This window comes from Malaclemys terrapin, chromosome 11 (genome assembly GCF_027887155.1).
Source record: "Malaclemys terrapin pileata isolate rMalTer1 chromosome 11, rMalTer1.hap1, whole genome shotgun sequence".
Classification (NCBI taxonomy): Eukaryota; Metazoa; Chordata; order Testudines; family Emydidae; genus Malaclemys; species Malaclemys terrapin.
The window spans coordinates 62457145-62484771 of NC_071515.1; the positions used below are offsets into that span (position 1 = coordinate 62457145).

At 39.5% G+C, this 27627-nt stretch overlaps 1 protein-coding gene across 1 annotated transcript in view; it reads left to right on the top strand.

The window, feature by feature from the left end:
* The window catches only part of TMEM163 (transmembrane protein 163), a 157721-nt gene that overhangs the window by 78981 nt on the left and 51113 nt on the right, over positions 1–27627 (top strand). Inside the window, exons 3-4 of the mRNA XM_054044798.1 lie at positions 7724–7767; positions 9032–9123. Of these exons, the coding sequence (XP_053900773.1) occupies positions 7724–7767; positions 9032–9123 (136 nt within the window). The remainder of the gene's footprint in view (positions 1–7723; positions 7768–9031; positions 9124–27627) is intronic.

Consider the following 27627-nt stretch of genomic DNA (forward strand, 5'->3'; position numbering starts at 1 on the left):
GATAATTAGCCTTTTTGTTAATATGTGAGGAGACTGAAAAGAATTATTTGGATTACACTCATGGAAAAGCTTTGCTCCAATTCCTGAAAGTTCACTGCTTGGGTAAAGAAGAGGGGACAGATTTTTGGTTGATGTTATACTGTCAATTGTTATCGTTCCTTTGACTTTAGTGGAGCTATGACAATTTATATCAGCTGATGATTTGCCCCATACAATTTATATTTTTAATAATTTTTTCAGATTTCTATTAACAATGCAAAAGACCGGGAATGAAAGATGGTCCTGGGAAACTTAATAGCACCCACTAAAGCTCACTTATTCCTCATCAGCAACTTGAGTCTGCAAAGCTCTTGAGGATATACTGGGCTCTTTTCTTGTTTGCCCTGGAAAAGAGATTTGAAATTACTATTAAATACTAGATAGATTCCCACAAATATGTCAAGAACAAGAACTCTCTTCTAAATGAATGTACAAACCAACTTTGATTGCCCCACTCCGAGCCTCCTGGGATATTTGTGCTAAAAATAACAGCCCTAAACTGACTGATTTTGTGTGAAGCTCCTCCTTATGAGGGAACCTCACAGAAGAGGGGAGGGGGCAGCTGCTGGTACTGGAGTCTCTGGCTATGCAGTTCAATAGGAGCTGTGTTGCCAGGGAAAAGGTGGGCTTAAAGGGGACCAGAATCAATATGGATGCACAAGGCCTCTATGAGAATGGCCTTGTGTCTCCAGTGGATCCTGTGTGATCTGTGGGGCTGGGGAGCTGAACTGTTTTTTTCTAGGGTAAATGGGGTTGGAAGGGGAAAGAACCTTGCTCTGCTCATGGTAGAATTTGTAGGAAACGCCAGACTTCTTTGCTCAGCACCCCTGTAGAGGGGGAGGACGGTGGAAGGGCAAAATCTAGTCCATAACTTGGCAAACTATGAATAGATTGTGCTGTACAGGTTCTTTGGTGGCGACAATGACAGATTTGTGGCTTACTGCACTGTCTCTATTTTTACTTTCTGACTGCTTGCACATTCAGTAAACAAGCGTCAGACAAACGCATTAAGATGTGGTGCTGGTGAAGGACTCTCTTACAGACGCCAAATGGAAGCTCCCCCCATCTTGAGATAGTGGCCACTCTGAATGATTCTGCAGGGTTTTTAACACATCTGCCCTGTTATTTTCTTAGTGCTCTTCTCCTGGTGAAAATCAATAGAGTTGTGGCTCCCCATTAATGGGCTGCCCTAGACTAGTTGGGCATGTGGTTAGACATGTGTTGCGGAGGAGGAGAGTCGGGGGGTAAGGGAAGCTGGATGACTTTACATCCACACCTACAATTCTGTAAGCATGCTCCTGTGGCATGAAAGCTGCAGTTGTGCTCTGGCGGCAAGGGGACAGAGATGACCCAGCCAGCAGTCCATTGCAATACACAGCTGACGAGCACTGCACTAGATGTTTATTTATGATTTTCCTCCTCATTGCACAGAACAGGACCCATCATCTGATCTGTGCCATTTTATGGAATGGGAGTCCTAAGGCTACCTTTGCTGTTGGATCTACAGCATGGAAATGTAAAAATTATCATTCCTGCCATAGCCACTAAACTCTCTGACATGCATTTTAATTAAGCAACGATGATTTATTAGCTGAGCTTTATTGGTTACATTACTTATCAACTAGAGGTATTAATAGGCCTGAGGCAAAGCTGAGGGTGCTTTAGCTCTAATTGAGTGTTTGGCTTGGAAAGAATGACAAATGGGCCTTTATTGCTATTAGAAAACCAATAAGTAATTAAAGAAAATAAAAAATATTTTTCAGCTGTTTAAAATGTTGATTGCTACTTTTATTATTCTGGCATTCCACCCTGCTGCTGCATTTTAGCCCCTCAGGGTCTGCCGAGATCTGGAAGTATATCAATCTCTGTCTCCAGCAGAAAAGCAAGGGGAGCGTTTAACACTGTCATCCCTGAACTAATGTTTGTTTTCATTTGCTTATGGTTTTGTGTTTCTACAGTGACGTGTTGCTGAAGTTTCATGGAGTTGTGTCTGTAAGCATGCATGCACAGGTGGGCAGGCGCACACCTACACACACTCGCTCTCTTTCTTCAGGTTCCAGCCACTTGCCACACCTCTCTGTGTACAATACCACACTGTAGTTAGGATCGTTTGATGTGCTTGAATTGACAGCTCCCTGCTTTAACCTGAAGATGCAGACAGAGGGGTGTTCTTGGTGAGGACCTCTTGCCTCTGGAAATAATTCTCTTCTTGAGCCATGAGAGCCTGGATTTGATCTCCTTCAAAACACGCTACAAGACTTACCCGTTTCCTGTATGGGTCGGCAGGACATCAGGGGATAAATGAAATAGAGGCAATTGTGGATCAAGGAAGGTTGTCAGGAGGTCTACTTTTAACATTTGTATAAGATTCAAATTATTCTATTAAGAATTTTTCTTAAGTGCTAGGTATTTTATTCCATACTATATCTTTTGCTATGTGCCTAGAGCTTGGTGCAACTGGAGAAAACTGAAATCGGTACAAAAAGCATAGGCACACACTAATAAATTTTGTGGTAGTGATAATGTGCTCATTGCTGTACACTAAACAAAAACAAAGACAATTCTTGTCCTGAAGATCTCCTTTGCGTCTAGATTACAAAAAGGGACACACAAAGCATCCCAGAGGTGGGGATAATAGGGGGTAGGATTCCTAAAATAAATGTTTGGGAGCATCATAGAATGAATTAGTTTTAAATCTGATTTAGAATGAGAAGGTGCCTGCTTGGTCAGCTGGGATAGGAAGATCCTTGTAGGCATGGAGCAGTGTTAAAAAAAATTGCACAGAGAAAAGAAATGAATGTGGATTGGGGCTTTATAATATAAACACACCCATCTACAAAACTCTCTCTCTCTATTAGTAGGGGAAGCAAAAGTGGATGGGAACCTGGGAGGCAGTGACCATGAGATGGTCGAGTTCAGGATCCTGACACAAGGAAGAAAGGGGAGCAGCAGATTATGGACCCTGAACTTCAGAAAAGCAGACTTTGATTCCCTCAGGGAACTGATGGGCAGGATCCCCTGGGAGAATAACATGAGGGGGAAAAGAGTCCAGGAGAGCTGGCTGTATTTTAAAGAATCCTTATTGAGGCTGCAGGAAAAAAACATCCCAATGTGTGGAAAGAACAGTAAATATGGCAGGCTACCAGTTGGCTTAACAGTGAAATCCTTGCTGACCTTAAACGCAAAAAAGAAGATTACAAGAAGTGGAAGATTGGACAAATGACCAGGGAGGAGTATAAAAATATTGCTTAGGCATGCAGGAGTGAAATCAGGAAGGCCAAATCACACTTGGAAGGGTTTCTTCAGGTATGTTAGCAACAAGAAGAAAGTCAAGGAAAGTGTGGGCCCCTTACTGAATGAGTAACAGAGGATATGGAAAAAGCTAATGTACTCAATGATTTTTTTGCCTCTGTCTTCACGAACAAGTTCAGCTCCCAGACTGCTGCACTGGGTAGCACAGTCTGGGGAGAAGGTGACCACCCCTCTGTGGAGAAAGAAGTGGTTCGGGACTATTTAGAAAAACTGGATGAGCACAAGTCCATGGGGTCGGATGCGCTGCATCCGAGGGTGCTAAAGGAGTTGGTGGATGTGATTGCAGAGCCATTGGCCGTTATCTTTGAAAACTCATGGCGATCGGGGGAGATTCCGGATGACTGGAAAAAGGCTAATGTAGTATCCATCTTTAAAAAAGGGAAGGAGGAGGATCTGGGGAACTACAGGCCAGTCAGCCTCACCTCAGTCCCTGGAAAAATCATGGAGCAGGTCCTCAAGGAATCAATTCTGAAGCACTTAGAGGAGAGGAAAGTGATCAGGAACAGTCAGCATGGATTCACCAAGGGCAAGTCATGCCTGACTAACCTAATTGCCTTCTATGAGGAGATAACTGACTCTGTGGATGAGGGGAAAGCAGTGGATGTGTTATTCCTTGACTTTAGCAAAGCTTTTGATACAGTCTCCCACAGTATTCTTGCCAGCAAGTTAAAGAAGTATGGGCTGGCTGAATGGACTATAAGGTGGATAGAAAGCTGGCTAGATTGTCGGGCTCAATGGGTAGTGATCAACGGCTCCATGTCTAGTTGGCAGCCGGTTTCAAGTGGAGTGCCCCAGGGGTCGGTCCTGGGGCCGGTTTTGTTCAATATCTTCATTAATGATCTGGAGGATGGTGTGGACTGCACTCTCAGGAAGTTTGCAGATGACACTAAACTGGGAGGAGTGGTAGATATGCTGGAGGGTAGGGATAGGATACAGAGGGACCTAGACAAATTAGAGGATTGGGCCAAAAGAAACCTGATGAGGTTCAACAAGGACAAGTGCAGAGTCCTGCACTTAGGACGGAAGAATCCCATGCACTGTTACAGACTAGGGACCGAATGGCTAGGAAGCAGTTCTGCAGAAAAGGACCTAGGGGTTACAGTGGAAGAGAAGCTGGATATGAGTCAACAGTGTGCCCTTGTTGCCAAGAAAGGTAACAGCATTTTGGGCTGTATAAGTAGCCAGCAGATCAAGGGACATGATCATTCCCCTCTATTCGACATTGGTGAGGCCTCATCTGGAGGACTGTGTCCAGTTTTGGGCCCCACACTACAAGAAGGATGTGGAAATATTGGAAAGAGTCCAGCAGAGGGCAACAAAAATGATTAGGGGTCTGGAGCACATGACTTATGAGGAGAGACTGAGGGAACTGGGATTGTTTAGTCTGCAGAAGAGAAGAATGAGGGGGGATTTGATAGCTGCTTTCAACTACCTGAAAGGGGGTTCCAAAGAGGATGGATCTAGACTGTTCTCAGTGGTACCTGATGACAGAACAAGGAGTAATGGTCTCAAGTTGCAGTTGGGGAGGTTTAGGTTGGATATTAGGAAAAACTTTTTCACTAGGAGGGTGGTGAAGCACTGGAATGCGTTACCTAGGGAGGTGGTGGAGTCTCCTTCTTTGGAGGTTTTTAAGGCCCGGCTTGACAAAGCTCTGGCTGGGATGATTTAGTTGGGAACTGGTCCTGCTTTGAGCCGGGAGTTGGACTTGATGACCTCCTGAGGTCCCTTCCAACCCTGATATTCTATGATTCTATGACTCTGTGTTTTCAACTGGGAAGTGAAGCAGAGTGTGTAGAGGGAGAAATCATGATCTAAAAATAGTGACAGGTTTCAGAGTAGCAGCCGTGTTAGTCTGTATCCGCAAAAAGAACAGGAGTACTTGTGGCACCTTAGAGACTAACAAATTTATTAGAGCATAAGCTTTCGTGGACTACAGCCCACTTCTTCGGATGCATAGAAATAGTGACTATTTATTCATCTTAAAAGTCATCCAGATTGGTGTTTACAAATAACCCCCCCCCACACACACACCAAATTGCAGTGCATATTTAGTGGGAGGAATAGTTAAAAGTATCTATGCTCTTCCAGGTGCTGCTCTAATGAGTGCTTGTTTCAATGACATACTGACAATTAGGTATTGCCAGGGCCGGTGCAACCTATTAGGCGACCTAGGCAGTCGCCTAGAGTGCTGACATTTGAGGGGTGGCGACCGCGGCGTCGGGATCTTCGGCTGCCTCTGTTGGGGGCAGCATTTTGGTGGCGGGACCTTCCGCCGCCTAGGTGGCAAAAAAGCTGGCGGCGCTCCTGGGCATTGCTTTTGTGTCCAGTTACAGAGTGAAAATGTCATTGAAGAACTGTAAACTTATCAGAGTCATTTTATTCCCCAAACAATCCTGAGAAGTTTTCCTTTCCCCTAAAGGGAATTAGCTTAGTCAGTTTATAAATAGGTAACACATTTTAAACTTGTTTCACTCCATTCAGAACTGTTGGACAAATTAGAACTCTTTCCTGACGGTTGACCAGATAGCACAGGGGCAATTAGCCACCTTTTCGTGCTACAAACACTTGTTTAAAAGAGATCACGGCAGAAGAAAACAAGGACTATACAAATGCTGTAGGATTTGGTTCATCAGCTGGATGCTGCAAATTAGCTTGCAGGGCCTGTTGCAGGTTGGAGTTTGATGAGCTCAGAGCTATAGTAGGAACTCTTCCACAGCTGTCCACTTCTTCGTCAATCAATTTCCCACCCTCTATAGCAGACTAAACCCTCTATTTATTCTTCTCTTACCTCCAGCAAGCCTCAGGACAATTCCCTTCTTACCTTAGATACACCATAATGTTGTACCCAGGGCCTGGTGTAGGAATGAGCAAGCCAGTCATTTGGGGGAGAGGTTTGCCCTTTTCTAAGCTGTGAAAATGACTACAGACTACGATTGCGGAACATTCACAAGCATAGCTCACAACCAGTTAACTGAACTTTCAAGTCAAGGCACATTTCAAGTGGGGTGAACTTCAGTGCAAAGTATCAGTAGAGCTTTTCATAACCTTGCTAAAACTCATGGTGGTCAGAAAACATACATCATGTTTGGCTGGTTTGGTGCAAAAATGTTAACATTCCAAATCAATAAAGTTTCTTTTCTATGTTGATGTCCATTTTTGTGACCGTTGCCTTCGTAATTTACATGCAGCTAAAACCAACCATCTAATGCCTCTACTTTGCTAAAACTATGATGCACAGTATTTCCATGTATTATCATTTAAATTATATTAACATTCCTAACACTGTTAATAGTTATAACTTAAAATCTTCAAAATATTTCACAAACTAACTTTCCTGAGACCCTTCTGGGAGATCAATAAGTATTCCAGTTTTGCCACCTCCCAGCTTACAAACAACATGCCAGACAAATGCCAGATATGGTGAGACTTGCAATAAAATCCTAAATAAAAACACTATGTTACAGATATGAAAGCTGAGGCAGAGAAGTCAATTGATCTGCTCCAGGCTGAGGGGAAGTCACAGTCCAAACTGGGGTTAGAACACAGGAGCTTCTGGCTCCAACGCCAACACTTTTCACAGGGACCCATCAACTTTTGATGGAAACTTACCTGCCTGGTTTTCTACTAGTCTCCCCACCAACCAGGTAGTGGTGGATGGGTTGTCCAGCTTTCTGAGGTCCCTACCTATCCAGGAGCTGGGTGGCTGGGGACTCCTGGACTCCTTAGACCACCCAGGGAGCAGGACAACTAGTTTCCCACTTGGCCAGCTCTCTGACTCCCTGGATGGCCTGCTAGATTGCCTGGCTCCATGGTTTTTCTGCCAACAAGCTGGTCCGGCAGCCAGGGAGCCAGCTAGGAAGCTAGCCCAGAAATTTTGGAAAAATTCTATTTTGGTCCTTGCAAACTGGATATTTTGCCAAAATTTCTGCATTTGGGGCTTTTCATTCTGATTTGGAACTAAAAAAAAATTCAAATGCAAAAGTTTCTATGGGACAGAAATTCTGGTTCCTGCACAGCTTTGGTTAGAACCTCATATGAAAGGCAGCACTTCCAGCAGCATAGTGCCCCTGAATGTCATGCTTGGGCATTGGCCCAGTACCATCTTGGAAGAAAGAGGGCCACTTGCTGGCTCACCACACCAATCCCTATAGCATGTTGTGCCTTCCTTGTAGGCCTCCCCTATGTCTTCTTATGCGAATTGAAAGAAGCACAGCCCATTCCTTCAAGCAGGTTTTGCAGCTAATTAATTCTCTAACTTGTTTTCTAACTTGTTTTTTCGTTCTTCTTTTCAAAGTGCAACTCTCCTCTTAGATGAAAGAAAATATCTAAGAGATGTTTTAAATTATGCTAAATAATATTTTCTTTCTTTTAGCTGTCTCCATAATGAGGTACAGTGCATCATCATTTGGATTTGCTGTAAGTAATCTTACAATTTAAATATGTTTCACAGTGAGATGTTATGTTGCATGCTGTTTCTGAACTCTCACCATGATTTTTCTTAGCTAAGGAGTGCATCCAGGTGTAGTAAAAGAAAATCAGTGACTAACCAGAAAGATCATTGTTTAAACTTGATCACAGAAGTAATAGGTAAAGGTGTTAGGGTGGTCTGCTTTAAATTCCTAGCAGACAAAGGCATTCATATCAATGCTAAAATCTTATGCTAATGGACGCTATAGAAAAAGCTAAGAGGGAGAGGTATTACAAACCAGAACCAATTCTCCATTGCAAGGTCCAGCAGCATATTCATCCCCCATGCAGGCATAGATCTGAGGTCCCAACTTCACTTGTGAAATCTGGTCCCAATCAAAGTCAATGTCAAAACTCCCATTGACTTCACTGGGGCCAGGATGTCATCTTTGGTCTCTAAAAATCGCTACTATTTTTCAATTTGCAGTTGAACACTAATATATTCTTAGCTGAGATTAACTGTAGAGAAAACATTCCTAATTAAACAAAAAACAACTTGAAAGTCAAACATTTGGTATTTTGTTGTGAACTTGAAAGTGGGACTGTTTCTGTGAAAAATTTGAGTTGGGTGTGTGAATTATTCTGGGCATAGAGTAGAAAGATCAATTAACTCACCACTAAAATGCAGTGTATACATTGTCAGTGTCCAGGAGTTTCTACATCAGAAAGTGAGGAAATGCTTAATGGGCCAGTATTGAGCTGAGATGGCACTGTATCAAAAACCTGTAAAAAAATTCATGTTTTTAAGTGTTGTGAATGTGAAGATTTTGCCAAAGATGTGGCGTAAAGTGAAATTAGATGAAATTCCTTTGCAAAGTTCTGTTAAACAAAAATTGTGAATTTGTAGGACAAGTCACTAAAAGACAGGTGCCCTTTTTCTTTTAGACATCATACAAGAAATATATTAGTATTGTAAAAATTGTGGTGACCACATTATTGCAAGAATTATTTTTTTAGCCAAGTAACTCTGCATGCTGGTGGATTATAGACAAAGCTCTTTCTGTGATTGACTGGCTGAAGTCTGATATACACTGTTGTGTAATGATACACAGTAAAAAAAGTAAAGATCATTTAAATGAATGTAAATCCTGCTTTTATTAAAATGATTTATTTGGAGCTGCTCTGTGCCCTGCAGCATGATTACAGATGCATTGTTTTAACTATTGTACACCTTAATAACCCACAAAAGCAATTGACTCTGTATCCTTTTCAGTTTGATGCTGTCCTGGACGTTTTGTCGTCGGTGATAGTTCTGTGGCGTTACAACAATGCAGCCGCTGTACATTCTGCACACAGGGAATACATGTAAGTAAACCTACCTGTTTTTCCCTCCGACAGAAGACTGCAGAGCCTTTGCGATGAAGCCATGATATTATAGCAGTGACAAGGACAAAAATTCTAAGATGCCAATAAATTTTCATTTTATTTTCATTCAGTTTATGGTCACAAACTTGCAGCCTTAACCAACCTCCCGCCATGAAAATGGTTCCACATCATCATTTCATTTAAGATGCTAAGGGCTCTATATGTTTCTCTTTGAAGGATCATGTGAGATGATCTGTAATTGCAACCAGCATTGAATTTGCAAATCTTTTGTTTCCCATCTCAACTCATTATTCACACTAGGATGAGTTTCTAGTATTTGAGGGTTGTGTTATACTTGTTTTTCACCATAACAAAACTGGGATCTGATCTTTCATGTGCTGAGCACCCTCAACTCTCATTAACATCATTAGGAGTTGAGGTTGCATAACCCCTGATGAGATTGGGCCCGGGTTAGCCAAATGATAGGTGGATAACTATCTAACTACTGTACCCCATGCAAACACACGTGCAAACTGTTTTTTAGCAGCATCTACTGCTGATGTGTTGATTAAGCGTTTTTCATCATCTACATGTAATTTTAACAAAAAATTAACACCTGCATATTTGCAGTAGCTAGTTGTAAGGATTTGAAGTGTGCATATGTAATGGTTCTGGCATGAATAATATGAACACAATTCCTTTCTCCAATCTGCAGTTGATGATGAAATTGATGATTCCCACTGTGTCTTCTGCATGGGCTGACAATGTGGAATTCCCATTGTCAATGCATGTGACACTTGCAGAAGATTCAGTAAAGATTAGCAAAGCAATTATGGTTTGACACAGCACATGGGCAAGAATTTCATCCTATGGACTAGTTATAGTGCACATTTCTTTCAAAAATGGGTGCCTAAAGTTAGGCCCCTAACTCAGGCATTTAAACAAGTATTGACCAGTGTTCTTTAAATACACAAACTACAGCTTATGTGACAGGCTACCAGAGCAAAAAGGAAGCTGTAAAGTCTACACTGGCAGTGTTCCCTTTTTGCATCTGAAGACCATGAAGGGCTGCAGTACTTATTCATAAAAATCAACACCAGCTTAAACCAGGATTGAATTTGGCTTAGTGTCAACCAGGGCTCCAGTGTTTTTGCCGCCCCAAGTGGCGGGGGCGGGGGGGAGGGAATAAAAGCCATGATCGGCGGCAGGTTCTTCCCTCCGAGAGGGACTGAGGGACCCACCGCTGAATTGCCGCCGAAGACCCGGACGTGCCGCCCCTTACCGTTGGCTGCCCAAAGCACCTGCTTGCTGCGCTGGTGCCTGGAGGCGGCCCTGGTGTCAACAGAGCGACATAAAACATTTTTCAGACACAATATTCTGGAGAGGGAAAGATGATGATTTGAAAATGGGAGAAAATTATTGGGTTCTTTTGCCAGAGCATTTTTTGTGTGTGTATATTTTTACTTTTCTTCCTGCCTTTCGCAAAGGCCTCATCCTGTAAAAAGTGATGAAAATTTAAACCCAGCTTCAGTGGGCCTTAGACAAATCTCAGTTATCCTCTTTGGATCCCATTTATTTATTCTCCTTGGTGGGCTTTTGAGGGCCCCAGAAGCTCCTTAGCCCAACACAGCATAGGACTCTAGATCTAAACACTGAGCTCTTCAGTTGAAAAGCCTTATAAAAGTTTTGTCTTGCGGTGTTACCTTCAGAAACAGGTGACTAAAATTAATCTTCCTGCATAAATTTGGATTTATTGCCAATTTCCTTGCCTTGGTTTTATGGAATCCTCCAAGATTCCCTTCAGTATTTAGTTAACATCTCTAAGAAATCCCCATCTGCTGGGCTTTTTCAGTATGAGTGTAGTGTGCTTTATAAAATAAAATAAATAAGCCTCAATATGAAACAAAAATCAACATGTCTTCAAGCTAGGGATGCAAAATGGCAATTATATTTTTTAAACTTATTTTTAATTTGCCTTCGGGTAACTCCCACGCTTTAGATAAAACCACACTAATGGGATGGGATTATTGGTCATGCCTTCTAAAGCAAGCCATCTAATGTTACATGATGGTATCAATATTAAGCAAAAGAACATTACCATAGCTTGAGCATTTTTATTGTTGGATGGGTGATCTGGTTATCTCTGGACCATGCAGGAGGGGCAATTGCAGCTGTAAATCACAAAGACAACTCCTAGGGTGTCGGGTTTTCTTGGGAGGAACATTTCTAATTTCCAGTTGTATTTAATCTTGAAAGATTATGTATGAAATTATTTTTCCTCCACGTTGAGGGAAAAAAGGAGACTTGCGTGTTGTTTGAGCCCTGTAGGTTATTTATTGCTATTGTAAATAGCCCTTGCCTCATACGCTCATAATGGCTCTTGTTCTTTTGCCATCCTGGAAAGCAGTAGCAATTGTTTTTCTGTGTGTCTGTGTGCCAATAGAGAAATTTGACTCCTGAGTTGTGTAAGATACGTCCTTCTGCTAGTTGATGCCCCCGCCCTCTGAGGAATGTTGGAAATTCATGTGAGTGCTCAAGTTATGCAGCGCATTATTCATGTTTAAACATGCTTAGCCACAGGTGTGTCCCACCAGGGTGGCACTTGCCTACACAGAACTTCTTTTGACTATTTTTGCACTAATTCTGACCACCTTACTCATTCATATATTCTGAAGTAATTGATGCTATTTGCCTGAGTAAAGTGAGAAAGATTCGACCCTTTATTGGCATGCCTTCATTTGTAGCTTCACCTACTCTTGTAAGTGATTTAATTAAATACACATTGTGTGTGTGTGTATTAACCTCTTTGAAGATTCTTCTTCACTCACTGGCATTTCTTGGCAGCAGCTAGCAAACAGTTGTGTGTGCTCTAAATATTGTTTTTGAGCCTTGAACCGGAGGCTGAGCCAAAGTTCACTGAAATCAGCCCATTGACTTCAACAGGCTTTGGATCAAAAAGTGGTCAGGGCTTGGCAGATCCAGTCTAAACTGTCCAAATTGGCTGACTTTTTTTTTTTTTTTTTTTTTAGTGAGAGACAAATTAAAGTCACAAAGGATTAAAAAGCATAAGAAAAAAATACAGAGGGAAAAGAGCCCTGCACATATTTATAGATTCATCGATTATGAGGCCAAAAGGGACCATTAAATTGTCTAGTCTGACCGCCTATATATTCCAGGCCATTAAATGTCATCCAGTTACTCCTGTATTGAGCCTTCTAGAAAGGCCTCTAGTCTTTATCTGAAGACATCAAGAAATGGAGAATCTACCACTTACCTGGATAGTTTGTTCCAGAAGTTAGTCGCTCTCACTGTTAATTTTTTTTTGCCTGATTTCTAATATGAATTTATCTGTCTTCAGATTCCAGCCATGATGTAGAAGAAATTCAATAAATGTACTAAAACATCGAAACATAGAAGAACTGTGTAATCAAAGAATCCAGAAACATAGACAGACGAAAAGCAATGCCTACTGAAATTTTAAAGCATTCCATAGCAGAGCTTAAAACAAAAACAATAGCAGGCTGTCATTTTTCTTCAGTTTAGTGAGCCAAACTCTGCTTTGTGTTAGACCTATGCAATCCTGTTGATTTCAATGGGGTTGTAGTGTTATAACTGATGTTAGAATTTGGCCTACAGAGTTTAGTTCAGAAGATTTCACACTTTCTACTACAGTGTTCATTTTCTCTCTGAAGACAAGAAAAACCCTTTGTAACAATGGTTAGGTATACAGGTGACTAGAAATGGATATTGCACGTCTTTGCTGATTCTCACAATCATTCACATGTAGCTGCTGCTTAATGAAGTATAACTCACCTGTTGGGTCCTACTTTTTCTAAAGATGCTGTGATAAAGATGGTCTGATAAATTGAAGTGTGCAATCAACCTCGCAAAATTCTACTCTAATAAAATATCACTAAGGTTTTTTTCTATGTTTATTTTGTGTTTTCATCATCATGGGAAAGGGTGGATGGGTGCCTGGTAAATTATAATGAAAACATTACAAAGTTATTTTCTAATTCTACCAGGGGACCTTGCAAATATGGGTATCCTCAGAAACTGCGTCTTTCCAAAAAGATTAAATCTATGAGCTTCTAAGCCATATCAGTCACTCAGTTTTAGTCTGTCCAGCACCCCACTGGGAAAAATGCATAGCTGATAGGTCTGTGATTGGTACATTTTTGCTGTTTAGTCATTTTATCATTTTTCCAGTTTGTCAGTCAAATAAAATAGCCTGTTAATTAGACTCTAGCCTTATAGGCTTTAATTGAAGTGATAGATCTTGAAGAGATACAAGCACTGGGAAAGGCTAGACAGCTGGGAAGAGTGTTGTAGAATTATTCTGAGTATATGATTCATTAGTTCTTGATTTGCTTAGCATGACCTGCTGAGCTGCATATAAAATATACAAGGAAAATTAGAGCTGCTGAAAAAGTCATCAAGAAAGCAAATGATCAGGAAGTCCAAGGCAGAAAAAAAAAAGAGGACTGAAATAACTAGGTTACCTGGAAAAAGATTGGTAATCCAAAGAAACAAGAAGACTGAAAGCACTGATAAAGAAGGGTAGTTGCAATTCCTTGCATTTTCTTCATGTGGGGAAAAAGGGAAAGGAAGGTGAATAGACCCTCACTTAGAACGTACAAATCCCCAGTTATAAACCTTTGAAGGACTGTAGTGTAAGAGAGAGAAAAGACCCAGAAGTCATATACTCCATCCTCTGGCTGTGTAGGATTGCTTATATCCTTATATTGTTTATATCCCAGAGCTCCCTGTGAAATCCCACAGCACCAAGAGCCTTACTCTCACCACCACCGGTGCAGTTGGGCTCCAGCCCAAGCAGGAACACCTATATTGCTATTTTTAGCCCTGCAGCTCAAGCCCCATGAACCCAAATCAGTTGATCTGGGCTCTCAGACTTGCTGCTGTGAGGTTTTTGTTTTGTATAGATGTACACTTAGTGACTCAGACTGAGATGCTATGAAAGATCAGGCAGAAAATTCCCTCAAGTTCCATAAAACAAAAATGTTTCCCATACAGCATGATCTAAGCTAAAAAAAAGCTATTAGTGTTAGGCCAAGAGAAGGTGTTCGCAGCTCCCACACGGAAACTGCACTTGAGATCACAGGATGTAAAGGAGGATATTTAAAGTGGAAAAGTAGGAGACAGAGATATTCAGGAGACAGTGAAACAAAGAAAACACGATTTGAATGATCTTTAATATCTCATTTCCTAAATAATTTTGGAGGCATATATACAACTACTTGGCATTCTGATCACTCTGTATATAAGACAGTGGATGATATACTTTGGCAGGCTCAGATGTGTTCGTTTGTGAGCATGATAACCAGCTTATTTCCCAAAATGAAAACCTCTTTCTTGAGACAGATTGTCACAACTGTGGTCAAACTGAATGATGTTTTTTCAAATAGCGATAGGAAAAGCTAAATATGTTGCCATAATATACTTAGACTTATGTAAAGTATTTGCCTTTGTACCACCCAGCATTCAATTCTATACAAAATCAATGTAGCACATATTAAATAGATTAAAAGCTGGTTAAGTGATAGATCTCAAAAAGGTTATTGTAAATGGGGAACCATCAACAAATGGAGTCATTTTCCATGTTATCTAATATCTCTAACACTGATCTGGAAGAAAATGTAAAATCATAGTTGGTAAAATTTGCAGAGAACACAAAAATTGGTGGAGTGGTAACTAATGACAAGTCAGTTCCACAGAGTGATCTAGATCTCTTGTCAAGTGAGGCTAATTAACCATTGGAACCCCTTTGCTGTCACTTCAAGTCTTTAAGTAAGACTGGACATCTTTCTAAAATATATTCTGTAGCTCAACTGGAAGTTATAGGCTTGATACAGGAATCATTTGGTGACGTTCTATGGCCCGTGTAATATAGGATGTAAGCTTAGATGAGCATAATCATCCATTGGGGTTGTAAAAATCTATGACTCCCTGGCATTGTTATGACATTGTCATGTTATAAAGTTTTTACAGTTGTGTTTTTGGGTAAATAATCCTAATAAAGTCCTATCTTAGCAGGATTGCTGTAAACAAGCCACAAGAAGTAATTCTTCCACTCTACTCAGCACTGATAAGGCCCCAACAGGCATACTATGTCCAGTTCTGGGCACCACATTTCAGGAAGGATGTGGACAAATTGGAGAAGTCCAGAGGAGAGCGACAAAAATGATTAAAGGTCTAGAAAACATGACCTGTGAGGAGAGTGAAAAAATTGGGTTTGTTTAGTCTGAAGAAGAGTGAGGGGGGACATAATAGTCTTCAAGTATGTGAAAAGTTGTTATAAAAGGAGAGTGATAAATTGTTTTCTTTAATCACTGAGGACAGGACAAGAAGCAATGGGCTTAAACTGCAGTGAGTGAGACTTATGACATTAGGAAACACTTCCTAATTCTCAGGGTAGTTAAGCATTGGAACAAATCTGGAAAACCCCAGGGATTTTCTTTAGAGAACAAGTAGGGTCATGGTTTTTATGGCCAGAAGGAACCACTAATGCTCATCTATTTTGATCTTCTACGTAACACAGGGCAAAAAAACCTCTCCCAGTAATTTCTGAATCAAGCCCATAACTTCTGTTTGAACTATAGCACTTTGTTTAGAAATATGTCCAGTCTTGATTTAAAGACAGCAAGAGATGGAGAATTCACTGGATCCCTAGGTAAGCTGTTCCAATAATTAATTGCCTTCACTGTTAAAAATCTGCATCTTATTTCTAGTCTGACTTTATCTAGCTCAGGGGTGAGCAGAAGTGGCGTGCCGAGTCTTTCAGAAGTGGCGGGCTGAGTCTTCATTTATTCACTCTAATTTAAGGTTTTGCGTGCCAGTAATACATTTTAATGTTTTTAGAAGGTCTCTTTCTATAAGTCTAGAATATATAACTAAACTATTGTTATATGTAAAGTAAATAAGGTTTTTAAAATGTTTAAGAAGCTTCATTTAAAATTAAATTAAAATGCAGAGCGGATCGGTGGCCAGGACCCGGGCAGTGTGAGTGCCACTGAAAATCAGCTCGTGTGCTGCTTCAACTTCCAACCTTTGGATTTTGTTCTGCCTTTTTTGTGCTGCACAAAGGAGTGGTCTACTATTGGCAGTCACCAATGAGAATCCAGTATCCATGGGGCCCACTGCTGGTTGATCTTGAGACAACCTTTTCCCCAATGACCCTGCTCTGCTACAATCTATATGCAAAGAAATAGCTCTGTGCTTCTCTGATTTTTCTTTCCATTGGCTTCCTGCTTATTGTGCCAGGAAGAAAAGCATTCTGACAGTCTATTAGGACTTTATATGAGGTAAAGGAGCAGAGGTTTGTGACAGCACATAATTGGAGACAAGATGGTAAAAATGATCTAATTATATTTTCAGTTTAATGTTCAGGGAACTGAAAACTGGTTTAAATGAAGTGATGAATCAAATCACAAATAATAAATATCCCAAAACATCAGAGAGGCCAGGACACATTATGGATTTTTGGATCATATTCTGTTTCGGAGAAGATTAAAAAATGCCCAACTCTAGATTATAAATTTTCCAATTACCCTGCAATTTGTCTAATATTTGACCTGCAAGTTGGGTCTATCATACATATTTCAGTCTTAACGAATGAGCACTGTTATGTTTGTATATTATTGTATGAAAGGAATCATTTAAATTCAATCATAACATTTACAATATCTGTCACATCCACAGAAAATATGGGTTACTTTAGCTATGCTGTGTATGTGAGAAACAAGTGATACACAGATGGCAAAATCCACACCCACCCACGATTAAGGACACATCTCTGAGTATAGAAGAGTAACACCTTATAATGAGCTAATACACTGGCTGAATGATCACCTGGAAAAGTATCAAATTTATGAAGATTTTCTACAAAACAGAATAGCTAAAAAGAGATATCTAGGACTCCGCAGTTCTTGCCTAGTTCTTAATTGCCATGAATGGGGCTTTGACTTAAGATCTAATGACCCACAACTGCAAACAGTAGCACTGAGATCTCTATCAAGCATTCTTAAAACTACAATACCCACCTGGTGAAGTGAAGAAACAGATTGACACAGTCAGAAGGGTACCCAGAAGTCACCTACTACAAGACAGGCCCAACAAAGAAAGTAACAGAATGCCACTAGCTGTCACCTACAGCCCCCAACTAAAACCTCTCCAACGCATCATCAAGGATCTACAACCTATCCTGAAGGCAAGTTTCAGAGTAACAGCCGTGTTAGTCTGTATCCGCAAAAAGAAGAACAGCAAAAAGATCCCTCACTCTCACAGACCTTGGGAACAGGCCAGTCCTTGCTTACAGACAGCCCCCCAACCTGAAGCAAACACTCACCAGCAACTACACACCACACAACAAAAACACCAGCCCAGAAACCAAACCCTGCAACAAACCCCAGTGCCAACTCTGTCCACACATCTATTCAAGGGACACCATCATAGGACCTAACCACATCAGTCACACCATCCGGGGCTCGTTCACTTGCACATGTACCAATGAGATAAATGCCATCATGTGCCAGCAATACCCCTCTGCCATGTACATTGGCCAAACCGGACAGTGTCTACGCAAAAAAATAAATGGATACAAATCTGACATCAGGAATCATAACATTCAAAAAACAGTAGGAGAACACTTCAATCTCTCTGGTCACTCAATAACAGACCAAAAAGTGGCAATTCTTCAACAAAAAAACTTTCAAAAACAGACTCCAACGTGAAACTGCAGAACTGGAATTAATTTGCAAACTGGACACCATCAGATTAGGCCTGAATAAAGACTGGGAGTGGTTGGGTCATTACAAAACCTAAGCCCAATACTAATTTCCCCCTACTGTTACTCACACCTTCTTGTCAACTGTCTGAAATGGGCCACTCTCATTGCCACTTCAAAAGTTATTTTTCCTCCCTTGGTATCCTGCTGTCAATTGAATTGTCTCGTTAGACTGACCTCACACTTGGTAAGGCAACTCTCATCTTTTCATGTATTTATACCTGCTCGTATTTTCCACTCCATGCATCTGATGAAGTGGGTTCTAGCCAATGAAAGCTTATGCCCAAATAAATTTGTTGGTCTCTAAGGTGCCACAAGGACTCCTTGTTGTTTTTGCTGATACAGACTAACACACCTACCACTCTGAAACCTGAGACCAGTTGATGTTAATGGACTTCTCATGGTGGTATGCCTTGGTAATGCAGAACAATTTATATGCAAGGATTGAAGAACCGGAGCCCACAAATAAAAAATCAGAAGTTCTACCTACACACTCTTCATTATACCCTCTTTTTCGTTTCTTGACAAATGTCATAGTTAGCTTAAAAACAGGCTATTTCCCAGCATAGTTGGACTAGAGACCCATCTTATTCAATTGGGGAGTTTTATATCTATATTGAGCACCTATTATTAACACTAGTGAGGTGCAACATATTGAGCTTTACAATCACCAAGCTTTGATTCACAGAAGATATATTATAAACCATTAGCGATTTAACAATTTAGATATAACTTTTTCCTCTCTCTTAAGCCTGGACAGTTGGACTCAAGCTTAAGCAATATAAAATTTTTAAAAAACTTATTCACAATTTCTATCTTTTCTGTAAAATATGTGGCATAAAAATGCCTGATGGTGCACAATGGTATACGCAGGTTTTATTGGCACTTCTTTGGATCACCTGTTTTATCACTCATGCATTAATCTATTACCTCCTACTCATGTCAATAAAAACCTGTAAAGCCATCATGTAATTACACTCATATATATATATATATATATATATATATATATATATACACACACACACCCCTGTACAGACAGCTACAAAATCCAAACACACATTCAATATTTTATGTATCCTAAGACTCTATTTTTAAAAAAGTGAAGCATTAGAAATCTTGTAGACTTGTCTAGGAATTTACTGGGGACTGATACAAAGCCCACTGAAGTCTTTCGTTTGAGTTCACCAGGGTTTGGATCAGGGTCTGCTGTGTTTGTTTTATTGTTATTTCTTTGCTCTCTTTAATATATATATATTAAAAAAAGAGAGCAAAGAAATAATATATATATAGCTTTGATAATCTTCAGTGAAAAAGCATCTTACAAAAATTCTGATGAAGCTCTTATTCAATTTCCAGACTCTGAAAGGAACCCCTTGTTACCCCTTTCAGCTGCAGTAAGGTTAGGCACAATGATCAGATGTTCATATGCCTCACAGCTGATTGCAAGGCAGTCTAGCCATAGATAGAACAATACAGAGCACAAATCTGGCATGAGCAAATACGGTACAGATTTTTTCAAAATTTATTAAGTTATAGAAATGTTTCTCTGCTTTTATCAGTGGTTAGTAAATAGCTGAAAAGTCTATATAATTTATGATCCCTGATGGCCCTACTTCATCTCCATTTTCATGAGGAATTTAGAAACACAGAGCCAATAAAAAAATCAAGTACATACAGCCTATATAATTTCCAACATGGCTAATCTCTAACTTGTATTCCCCAGATATTAATACCATTCCCTCCTCCACTTTCTAAAGGATGCTGTAACAACATTTTGTCAGCACCATAGATTATACTGACTCCATTTTATAATATGAGTTAGGTGCTCTGTTTTATATCAAGGAAGGTGTATTTTTTAAAAATACACTCTTCAGCTCTATGTTTTCAATATTAATTCTAAAATTACTTGAGTGGGTCCATGTTGATTCATGACTGATTTTTCAGTGAGTGGTGGTGATGATTGGAAGCACTGCCGATCCAGACGCTGACAGTTGGAGCTAGACTCTGGAACGTATACAGTGAACAGTAAGCCCACACATTTCCTATGCACATTAAAATGACATTATTCCCTAATCACACTTCCCTGTGCAGGTGCAAAAATTCTGAACAGCTGTGATTCTGCGTAGGTTGGTTTTCAAACCATCATTGGTAACTAAATCCAATAATGTAATATAAATCACAGACATAACCAAGCGGTGTATTTGTATAATTAAATAGACAAAAACATGTTAAGGACATAAAGGTTAAGTGACACAACTAGAAAAAAGCAGGGAAACTCAGAGTCAGGCAAACATTTCATCTTCTGCACACACACTGCCATAATGTGTAACATTACACAGTAATTTAGTCTTTAGTAGAGTAGCTGGGCTTAAAAGATTGACTCCACAGTCTTCACAGTTGCAAGAGCCATACTAAGAGAGCATAGCTAGCAATAGATCATCTCTGCATAGAGACAATGTGCAGTATTACAGAACTAGTAGCCAAGAGTGAATATTAATTAACAGCTGCATCATGTTTTCATGTCTATTTAAAAAAAATATTTGGCAAAATCACATGCAGCTTCTATAACCAATTTACAAAAGCCTGATATAAGTTCTTTAAGGCAGGGACTACATACCTTACTATCTTTTCTGAAGCTTCTAGGCACTATTGTAATATTAATATTAAATAATAACCGCAGGACTGATTCATTGTCTTTTAAACTGGCTGGCTGCCTCTCACATAATTCATTTTTAGTTTCACTGTGTGTGTTACACCTGCCGATATACAATACCCATCTATAAGCACCTTCACATTTGATGCCACACATATGCGCCTTGAATTCACTGGTCTTTTGCTGGGTACAATGATTCATCCTATTAGCAGCACCTAGGCAATGGCAATAGTTCAGATGGACACAGTGCCCAGCAATGGGGCAGCCGATGCAAATTTAGGGCCCAATTCTTTGAGATTTTGAGCATTCTCAATTTCCATTGCCTTCATTGGAAGCTGAAGATGCTGAACACCTTGCAAATGATAATTCAGCTTCTTGCACAATTGAGTCTTTATGGACATAAGGGCTAAAAAAGGGTCTGTGAAGAGCTGCAATGCATCATCCAGTAGGAATGATAAGAGAGAAGAGGAAAAGCACATGTTGATGGGAAAGTGTTTGAGCTGGGGCTACATATTATTCCAGCTCCATGTTGGTAACTGAAAGCCAGCCAGGATGTATACTAACACTTCAGATCAGTTGCCTCAGTTTTGCAGGCTTAGTTGCAGCTGATATAGAGACAACATTGGACCAAATACCTTGCTGGCTTTACTCCAATGACATCTTTGGAGTTGTTCCAGCAGAGAATTTGGCCCACTATCACCAGAGTTATTTTAACCTGACACACTTCCCACTGCCAGAATACTCGAGGTTCAGATTGCTTCTCCTGCGGAAAGGGTAGCCATGGAAGACAGATGAGAAAAATGGAGAAAGATACAGAATTGGAAAGAGAAATGAGTACAGAAATGGAGACACCAAAAGAAAGGTCTTGATAATGACTGACCCAATGAAAATCTGTTTTGGTAATGACTTTTCAGCAGTCTGCTGTGTTAGTGCAATTTATGCACATGTTCACTCAGTCAATCTGAAAAATAAAATGAAAGTCCTTGCAATGTTTATGGAAATAGGAGTTAGCACACATACTAGGTGTTTTCCAAATTAATTAGTTCCATCATTTAACTCTCACTTTTTCCTCTTCTTACTACCCATGGCCTCTTTTAAAGGGTTATCAGAGATCTAAAATCCGACATCTTACCTTTTTGCACTCCTTCAACATACAAATGATCTGGTCAGCTTTGCTGAAAAAAAGCCCACATTTTTCTTGGGCAAAGACCTCAGATTCCCCGCTTTGGCTTGGAGCACATTTTTATTGCTGAGTTTCAGTTCCCGGCAAAGTAATAGTTTTAACACAATATCCTTAATGCCAGCAATGCAAACAGCACCCCAAGGATCATAACTGTTCTCTTTCTTTGGGCTGTTATGAACCTTTACTGCTGAAAGATCTTCTTGATGTGACCTGGAGAGGTAGCGAGGCCGTGCTGCATTAGCAAAAGCAAGAAAAATGTTTTAGAAATACAATTTTTTCCTCTGGAAAGTACATAATGTGAACATCCTTATAACAAGAGAGACAGACACAATTAAAAATAAGTAAGAATGCATCAGTCTGGTGAAAGTTAAAAAAATAAAGTAAAATGAGCACTTGTGGAATTAAGACTATTACCTGTTGTTTGTATTACAGCAGCCATTGGGGAGGCCCCAAACTGGGAACTGGACTCCATTGTGACAGGAACCGTGCAAACATGTCAGATAAAGTCTCTATCCGAGGGGCTTGCAATATAAGAATACTACTATCTGAAACATTAGTGGTTCATAATTACTTGGAGTCAAATTCTGCTTGTCATATCCACTCGAGCAGTGCTATTAAAGTTAATAGATCTGCTCACTTGAGTAAGGCAAGCAAGTTTTGTTTCTCGTAGGACAGGGAAATTAGGGGTAAATTACACCAGAACTCCAAGTGTGCCCAGTACTGAGCAGAAGAAGACTTACCATCTACAGTACCAGTCAATATGTAATGATCATATTGATCAGATATAGTCAAGGTTATGCATCCAGTGTGGCTATTTCTTCACAACTGCTTTCTTATATATGATGAATGTGCAGCTTTTATGGTTTTGTGCGTGAAATAAAGAAAATATTGAGCATTATTTACTATCAGGAGTAATTTCAATGAGATTTAGCCTCATAATAAGCACAACAAATTGCATTTCTGGAATTAAGCTCTACAAACCTGGCTAGGATATGTCTTTAAGGCTGTGAATTACCTTAATGCTAAGGATACAATACAAATATCTGAAACCGGTAGAGAACAGAACAAATCCCTATGAACTTTTTAGTTATTGTGTTTTGTATGAACTACATTTCTGTTTATACAATAGCAGTAACTCTTACATATACACAGTAGATTTTAAATGTAGAAAAAAATTGTGTACTTCTGACAGATTTTAAATTTACATTTTAGGCACTTTGTATGTTAACTAAGCCAGAGAGTAATTTGACTGATATTGACAGTCTTGTTTTATTCCTCATGGTGTCATCACAGTTCAGTGACTATTCTAATGAACCTAAAGAATGCTGATAAAATTGATTCCAGTATATGAAAGACATCTTACTAAGTACATGAGGAGAAAAAAAAAACCAAAACAGTATCCATGAATTGGCAAGTTTAAGCTAAAACATTTATACAGATTGCATTCATATGCATCGCTACATTTTTTCTGAAACCTTAATTGTGTTGCACCACCTCTGCTGCTATCAAAGCAAATTGTGTTGTGAATAGTAATTACCAAGGGCTTCATTATATACCGTTAGGCACTGTGTCAGTGCATTCCATTTGCCAAAAAGCCAGTGGGATGATAATTAGGCAGGGAAAAGTCTTGCAATGGGTGTTTCACAGCAGTCAGACTATATCAGATAAATTCTGCTCTCAGTTACACTGGAGTAGTTACTCCAAATTTACCCTGGTGTAATTTAGCAGGATTTGCCTGTTTCCTCGTGGGGGTACACCTCTACCTCGATATAATGCTGTCCTTGGGAGCCAAAAAATCTTACCGTGTTATATCAAACTTGCTTTGATCCACCAGAGTGCGCAGCCTGCCCCCCGCCCCCCGGAGTGCTGCTTTACCGCGTTATATCCAAATTCGTGTTATATCGGGTCATGTTATACCGGGGTAGAGGTGTATGAACAAGTATTATTTACAAAATATTGTGTGGCAAATAATTGCAGGTCTCACTGAACACTATTTATGTAAGTGAGTAATCCCATTGGCTCTAGTGAGACTACTCATTTGAGTAAATGATAAATAATATAACAAGGTACTTTAGAAGGGAAAATTGCTATATTAGCTTGAAGATTAATGACCCCAGAGATCTGGGCTAGTTAGATCTTTTATTCCATGACTGAAATAATTCGTGATTTTATTCTTCCCATTATCTAGGAAGATCTGAACGATATAGTTAAATGCAAGATACATCCCTGAATCACATGACTGCTTTGCCACATGAGTTAAGAAGCAACCACCTTGAATATTTGGATTTTTGTTTTCTTAGGAAATTAAACAATTGGATTAGGAAGAAGAGAATGCCATAATGGTTAAATTTCTCAGACCTGTTCTAGAATGGACAACCTCTGTGGGTATTGCCTGTGAATCTCAGTGGCATTCAAAGCTGCCTATTGATAAATTGTCAATTTGTATGGAATGTCAGATGATTGATGCAGGCAAAGGACACCAGGTACCATTTAGGGATTTGCTTTCTCTATTCTCTGTGTGTGTTATGAGAGATTTATTAGCAAGACTAAGAAGCTCTCCTGGTAGAGTTAGGTAGAGGGAATGTGTGGTGGAAAATGAGGTGCGGGTACGATGTCATTTAATTTAGTGCCGGATTGCGGCTGAGCTTTTATGCAGGTGCGCGTGAGTGAGGTTACACATGAGGATTGTGCATAATGGCAATCCCTGCACTCAAGGGAGCTCCCCGGGGAGGCTGTGTAATTCTGCAGCACCCTCAACACAAGGCTGTGCCTGAAAGACACAATTTAGCTCGTGGGATTCAGCGTGTTACTTGGAAGGGAATAGGGGCTCTTGGAAACTCACAAGTAACATAAACCCTTTAGCAGCTTGCAGAGATCTAAATATTTACATTCTTGATGTCTGGAGGATGCAACATAATGCATCAACCCAAATGACAATATAATATTTATATCCTGACAAAATGAGCCACTTGGTGCAATGATATCCTATGTTAGCAGCATCTGTATTTTCAGATGGAACTACTGCAACCAACATTTCTTGAAGAAATAGCCGCCACAGCTAAAGATTTACCACAGAGGCATATGTCAATGGACAAACCAAGGAAGTCTTGGTGTTTTCCCCATTTATCTGCAACATTTGTTATATTTGAGATCTAGAGATAACGAATAGGTTTAGTTTCATGTCGGATGCCATTGCAATAGGAAGAAAAACTTCAACTAGGGCTGTCGATTAATCACAGTTAACTCACGCGATTAACTCAAAAAAATTAACTGCGATTAAAAAAATTAATTGCATTGTTTAACAATAGAATGCCAATTGACATTTATTAAATATTTTGGATGTTTTTCTACATTTCCAAATATATTGATTTCTGTTGCAACACAGAATACAAAGTGTACAGTGCTCACTTCATATTATTTTTGTTACAAATATTTGCACTGTAAATGATAAAAGAAATAGTATTTTTCAATTCACCTCATACAAGTACTGTAGTGCAATCTCTATCGTGAAAATGTAACTAACAAATGTAGATTTTTTTGTTACATAACTGCACTCAAAAACAAAACAATGTAAAACTTTAAAGTCTATAAGTCCACTCAGTCCTACTTCTTGTTCAGCCAATTGCTAAAACAAACAAGTTTGTTTACATTTACGGGAGATAATGCTGCCCGCTTCTTATTTACAATGTCACCTGAAAGTGAGAACAGGCGTTTGCATGCCACTTTTGTAGCCAGCATTGCAAGGTATTTACATGCCAGATATGCTAAACATTCGTATGCCTCTTCATGCTTCAGCCACTTTCCGGAGGATATGCTTCCATGTTGATGATGTTCGTTAAAAAAATGGTGCATTAATTAAATTTGTGAGGGAACTCCTTGGGGGAGATTTGTATGTCCCCTGCTTTGTTTTACCTGCATTCTGCCACATATTTCATGTTATAGCAGTCTCGGATGATGACCCAGCACATGTTGTTTGATTTACGAACACTGTCACTGCAGATCTGACAAAATACAAATAAGGTACCAATGTGAGATTTCTAAAAATAGCTACAGCACCTGACCCAAGGATTAAGACTCTGAGGTGCCATCCAAAATCTGAGAGGGAAGAAGTCTGGAGCATACTTTCAGAAATCTTAAAAGAGCAACACGCAGATGTGGAAACTACAGAACCCGAACTTCTGCTCTTGGTATCTGACTCAGATGATGAAAATGAACATGCATTGGTCCACTCTACTTTGGATCATTATCGAGCAGAACCCATCATCAGCATGGATGCATATCCTCTGAAATGGTGGTTGAAGCATGAAGGGGACATATGAATCTCTAGCGCATCTGGCATGTAAACATCTTGAGACACCAGTTACAACAGTGCCACGTGAACGCCTGTTCTCACTTTCAGGTGACATTGTAAACAAGAAGCAGGCAGTATTAGCTCCTGCAAATGTAACCAAACTTGTTTGTCTGAGCGATTGGCTGAAGTAGGACTGAGTGGACTTGTAGGCTCTAAAGTTTTACATTGTTTTATTTTTGAATGCAGTTATTGTTTTGTACATAATTCAACATTTGTAAGTTCAACTTTCATGATAAAGAGATTGCACTACAGTACTTACGGTAGGTGAATTGAAAATACTATTTCTTTTGTTTTTTTACAGTGCAAATATTTGTAATAAAAATTAATGTAAAGTGAGCACTGTACACTTTGTATTCTGTGTTGTAACTGAAATCAATATATTTGAAAATGTAGAAAACATCCAAAAATATTTAAATAAATGGTATTCTTTTATTAACAGTTTGATTAATCGTGATTAATTTTTTTAATCGCTTGACAGCCCTAACTTCAATCTCTCTTGAGCTGTAATTGGCAGAAAAGCTGACCATAAATTGGTGTTTCAGAGAGTAGTTCTTGGCTTGTCCTTTCTGAACTATATTATTTTGTAAACTGTTTTGTTTCCTAAAAGACTCCAACAAACTAGTCTTTCTGTCATTTTAGCAAACTAGCTTGGCAAACTATGAATGTGCATTTTCTTTTAAACTGTTTCTTTGTGTCCCTGCACTCTGTGTCCCCAATTTAGAACATATCCAAGCCTTTCAGAATAATACATTCTATAGGTCATAGAGACCACATGAGGATAACTCAGCTTCATGAGTTTTTCATTAGATCTTTGCTGTTACCTGACACAGCTGCAGTGATAAATTATCCTGGGCTCATAATGATTTGTTGACTGCTCAGTGAGATGCTCATATATTAACTTTCACACAAGGGGCTGCAGAATAAACACAGCATATTCTCTCTACTTAGGTTGTGTCAATGTGATAGCACCTTTATTTTTGGGTAAAAGGAAGCTAAGAGTTTAAATTTTAACATACCAAATAAGAAATTCGATTTACTTTACTTCGATTAAATTTCCTTTATGTATTTGTTTAAAAGAAAAATATAAAACCATACTTCATTGACTTTTAATCTAAATACTTAAAGAATTTGCAAAATGCATCTTATTGATTCAAATGACCCTAATGGTTTCCTTGGACTTCCATGAATCTCACTCGTCAATATATGCTAAAGGACTTTTTACAAGAAAGAAGATGCTTTTCAATCACTACTGACATCTGATATATTATAAATATCATAATATGCCACTGTCATTGTTACACTCAAGTCATTTCCCACTGCAGAGCTGTTGGTTTGAGTAGTAGACAGGTAGAAGAATGTTAGTGCAATGTTTTTTGCTACTTTTAAAAAATGTCAATGTTCTAAAAATCCTTTTGTCAGACCTCAAGCTAAGCAGATTCATGTCTGGTTAATATTTGGATGGAAGATTTCTAAGGAAAAACGGGTGCTGCAAGAAGTAATGTTAGCAAATC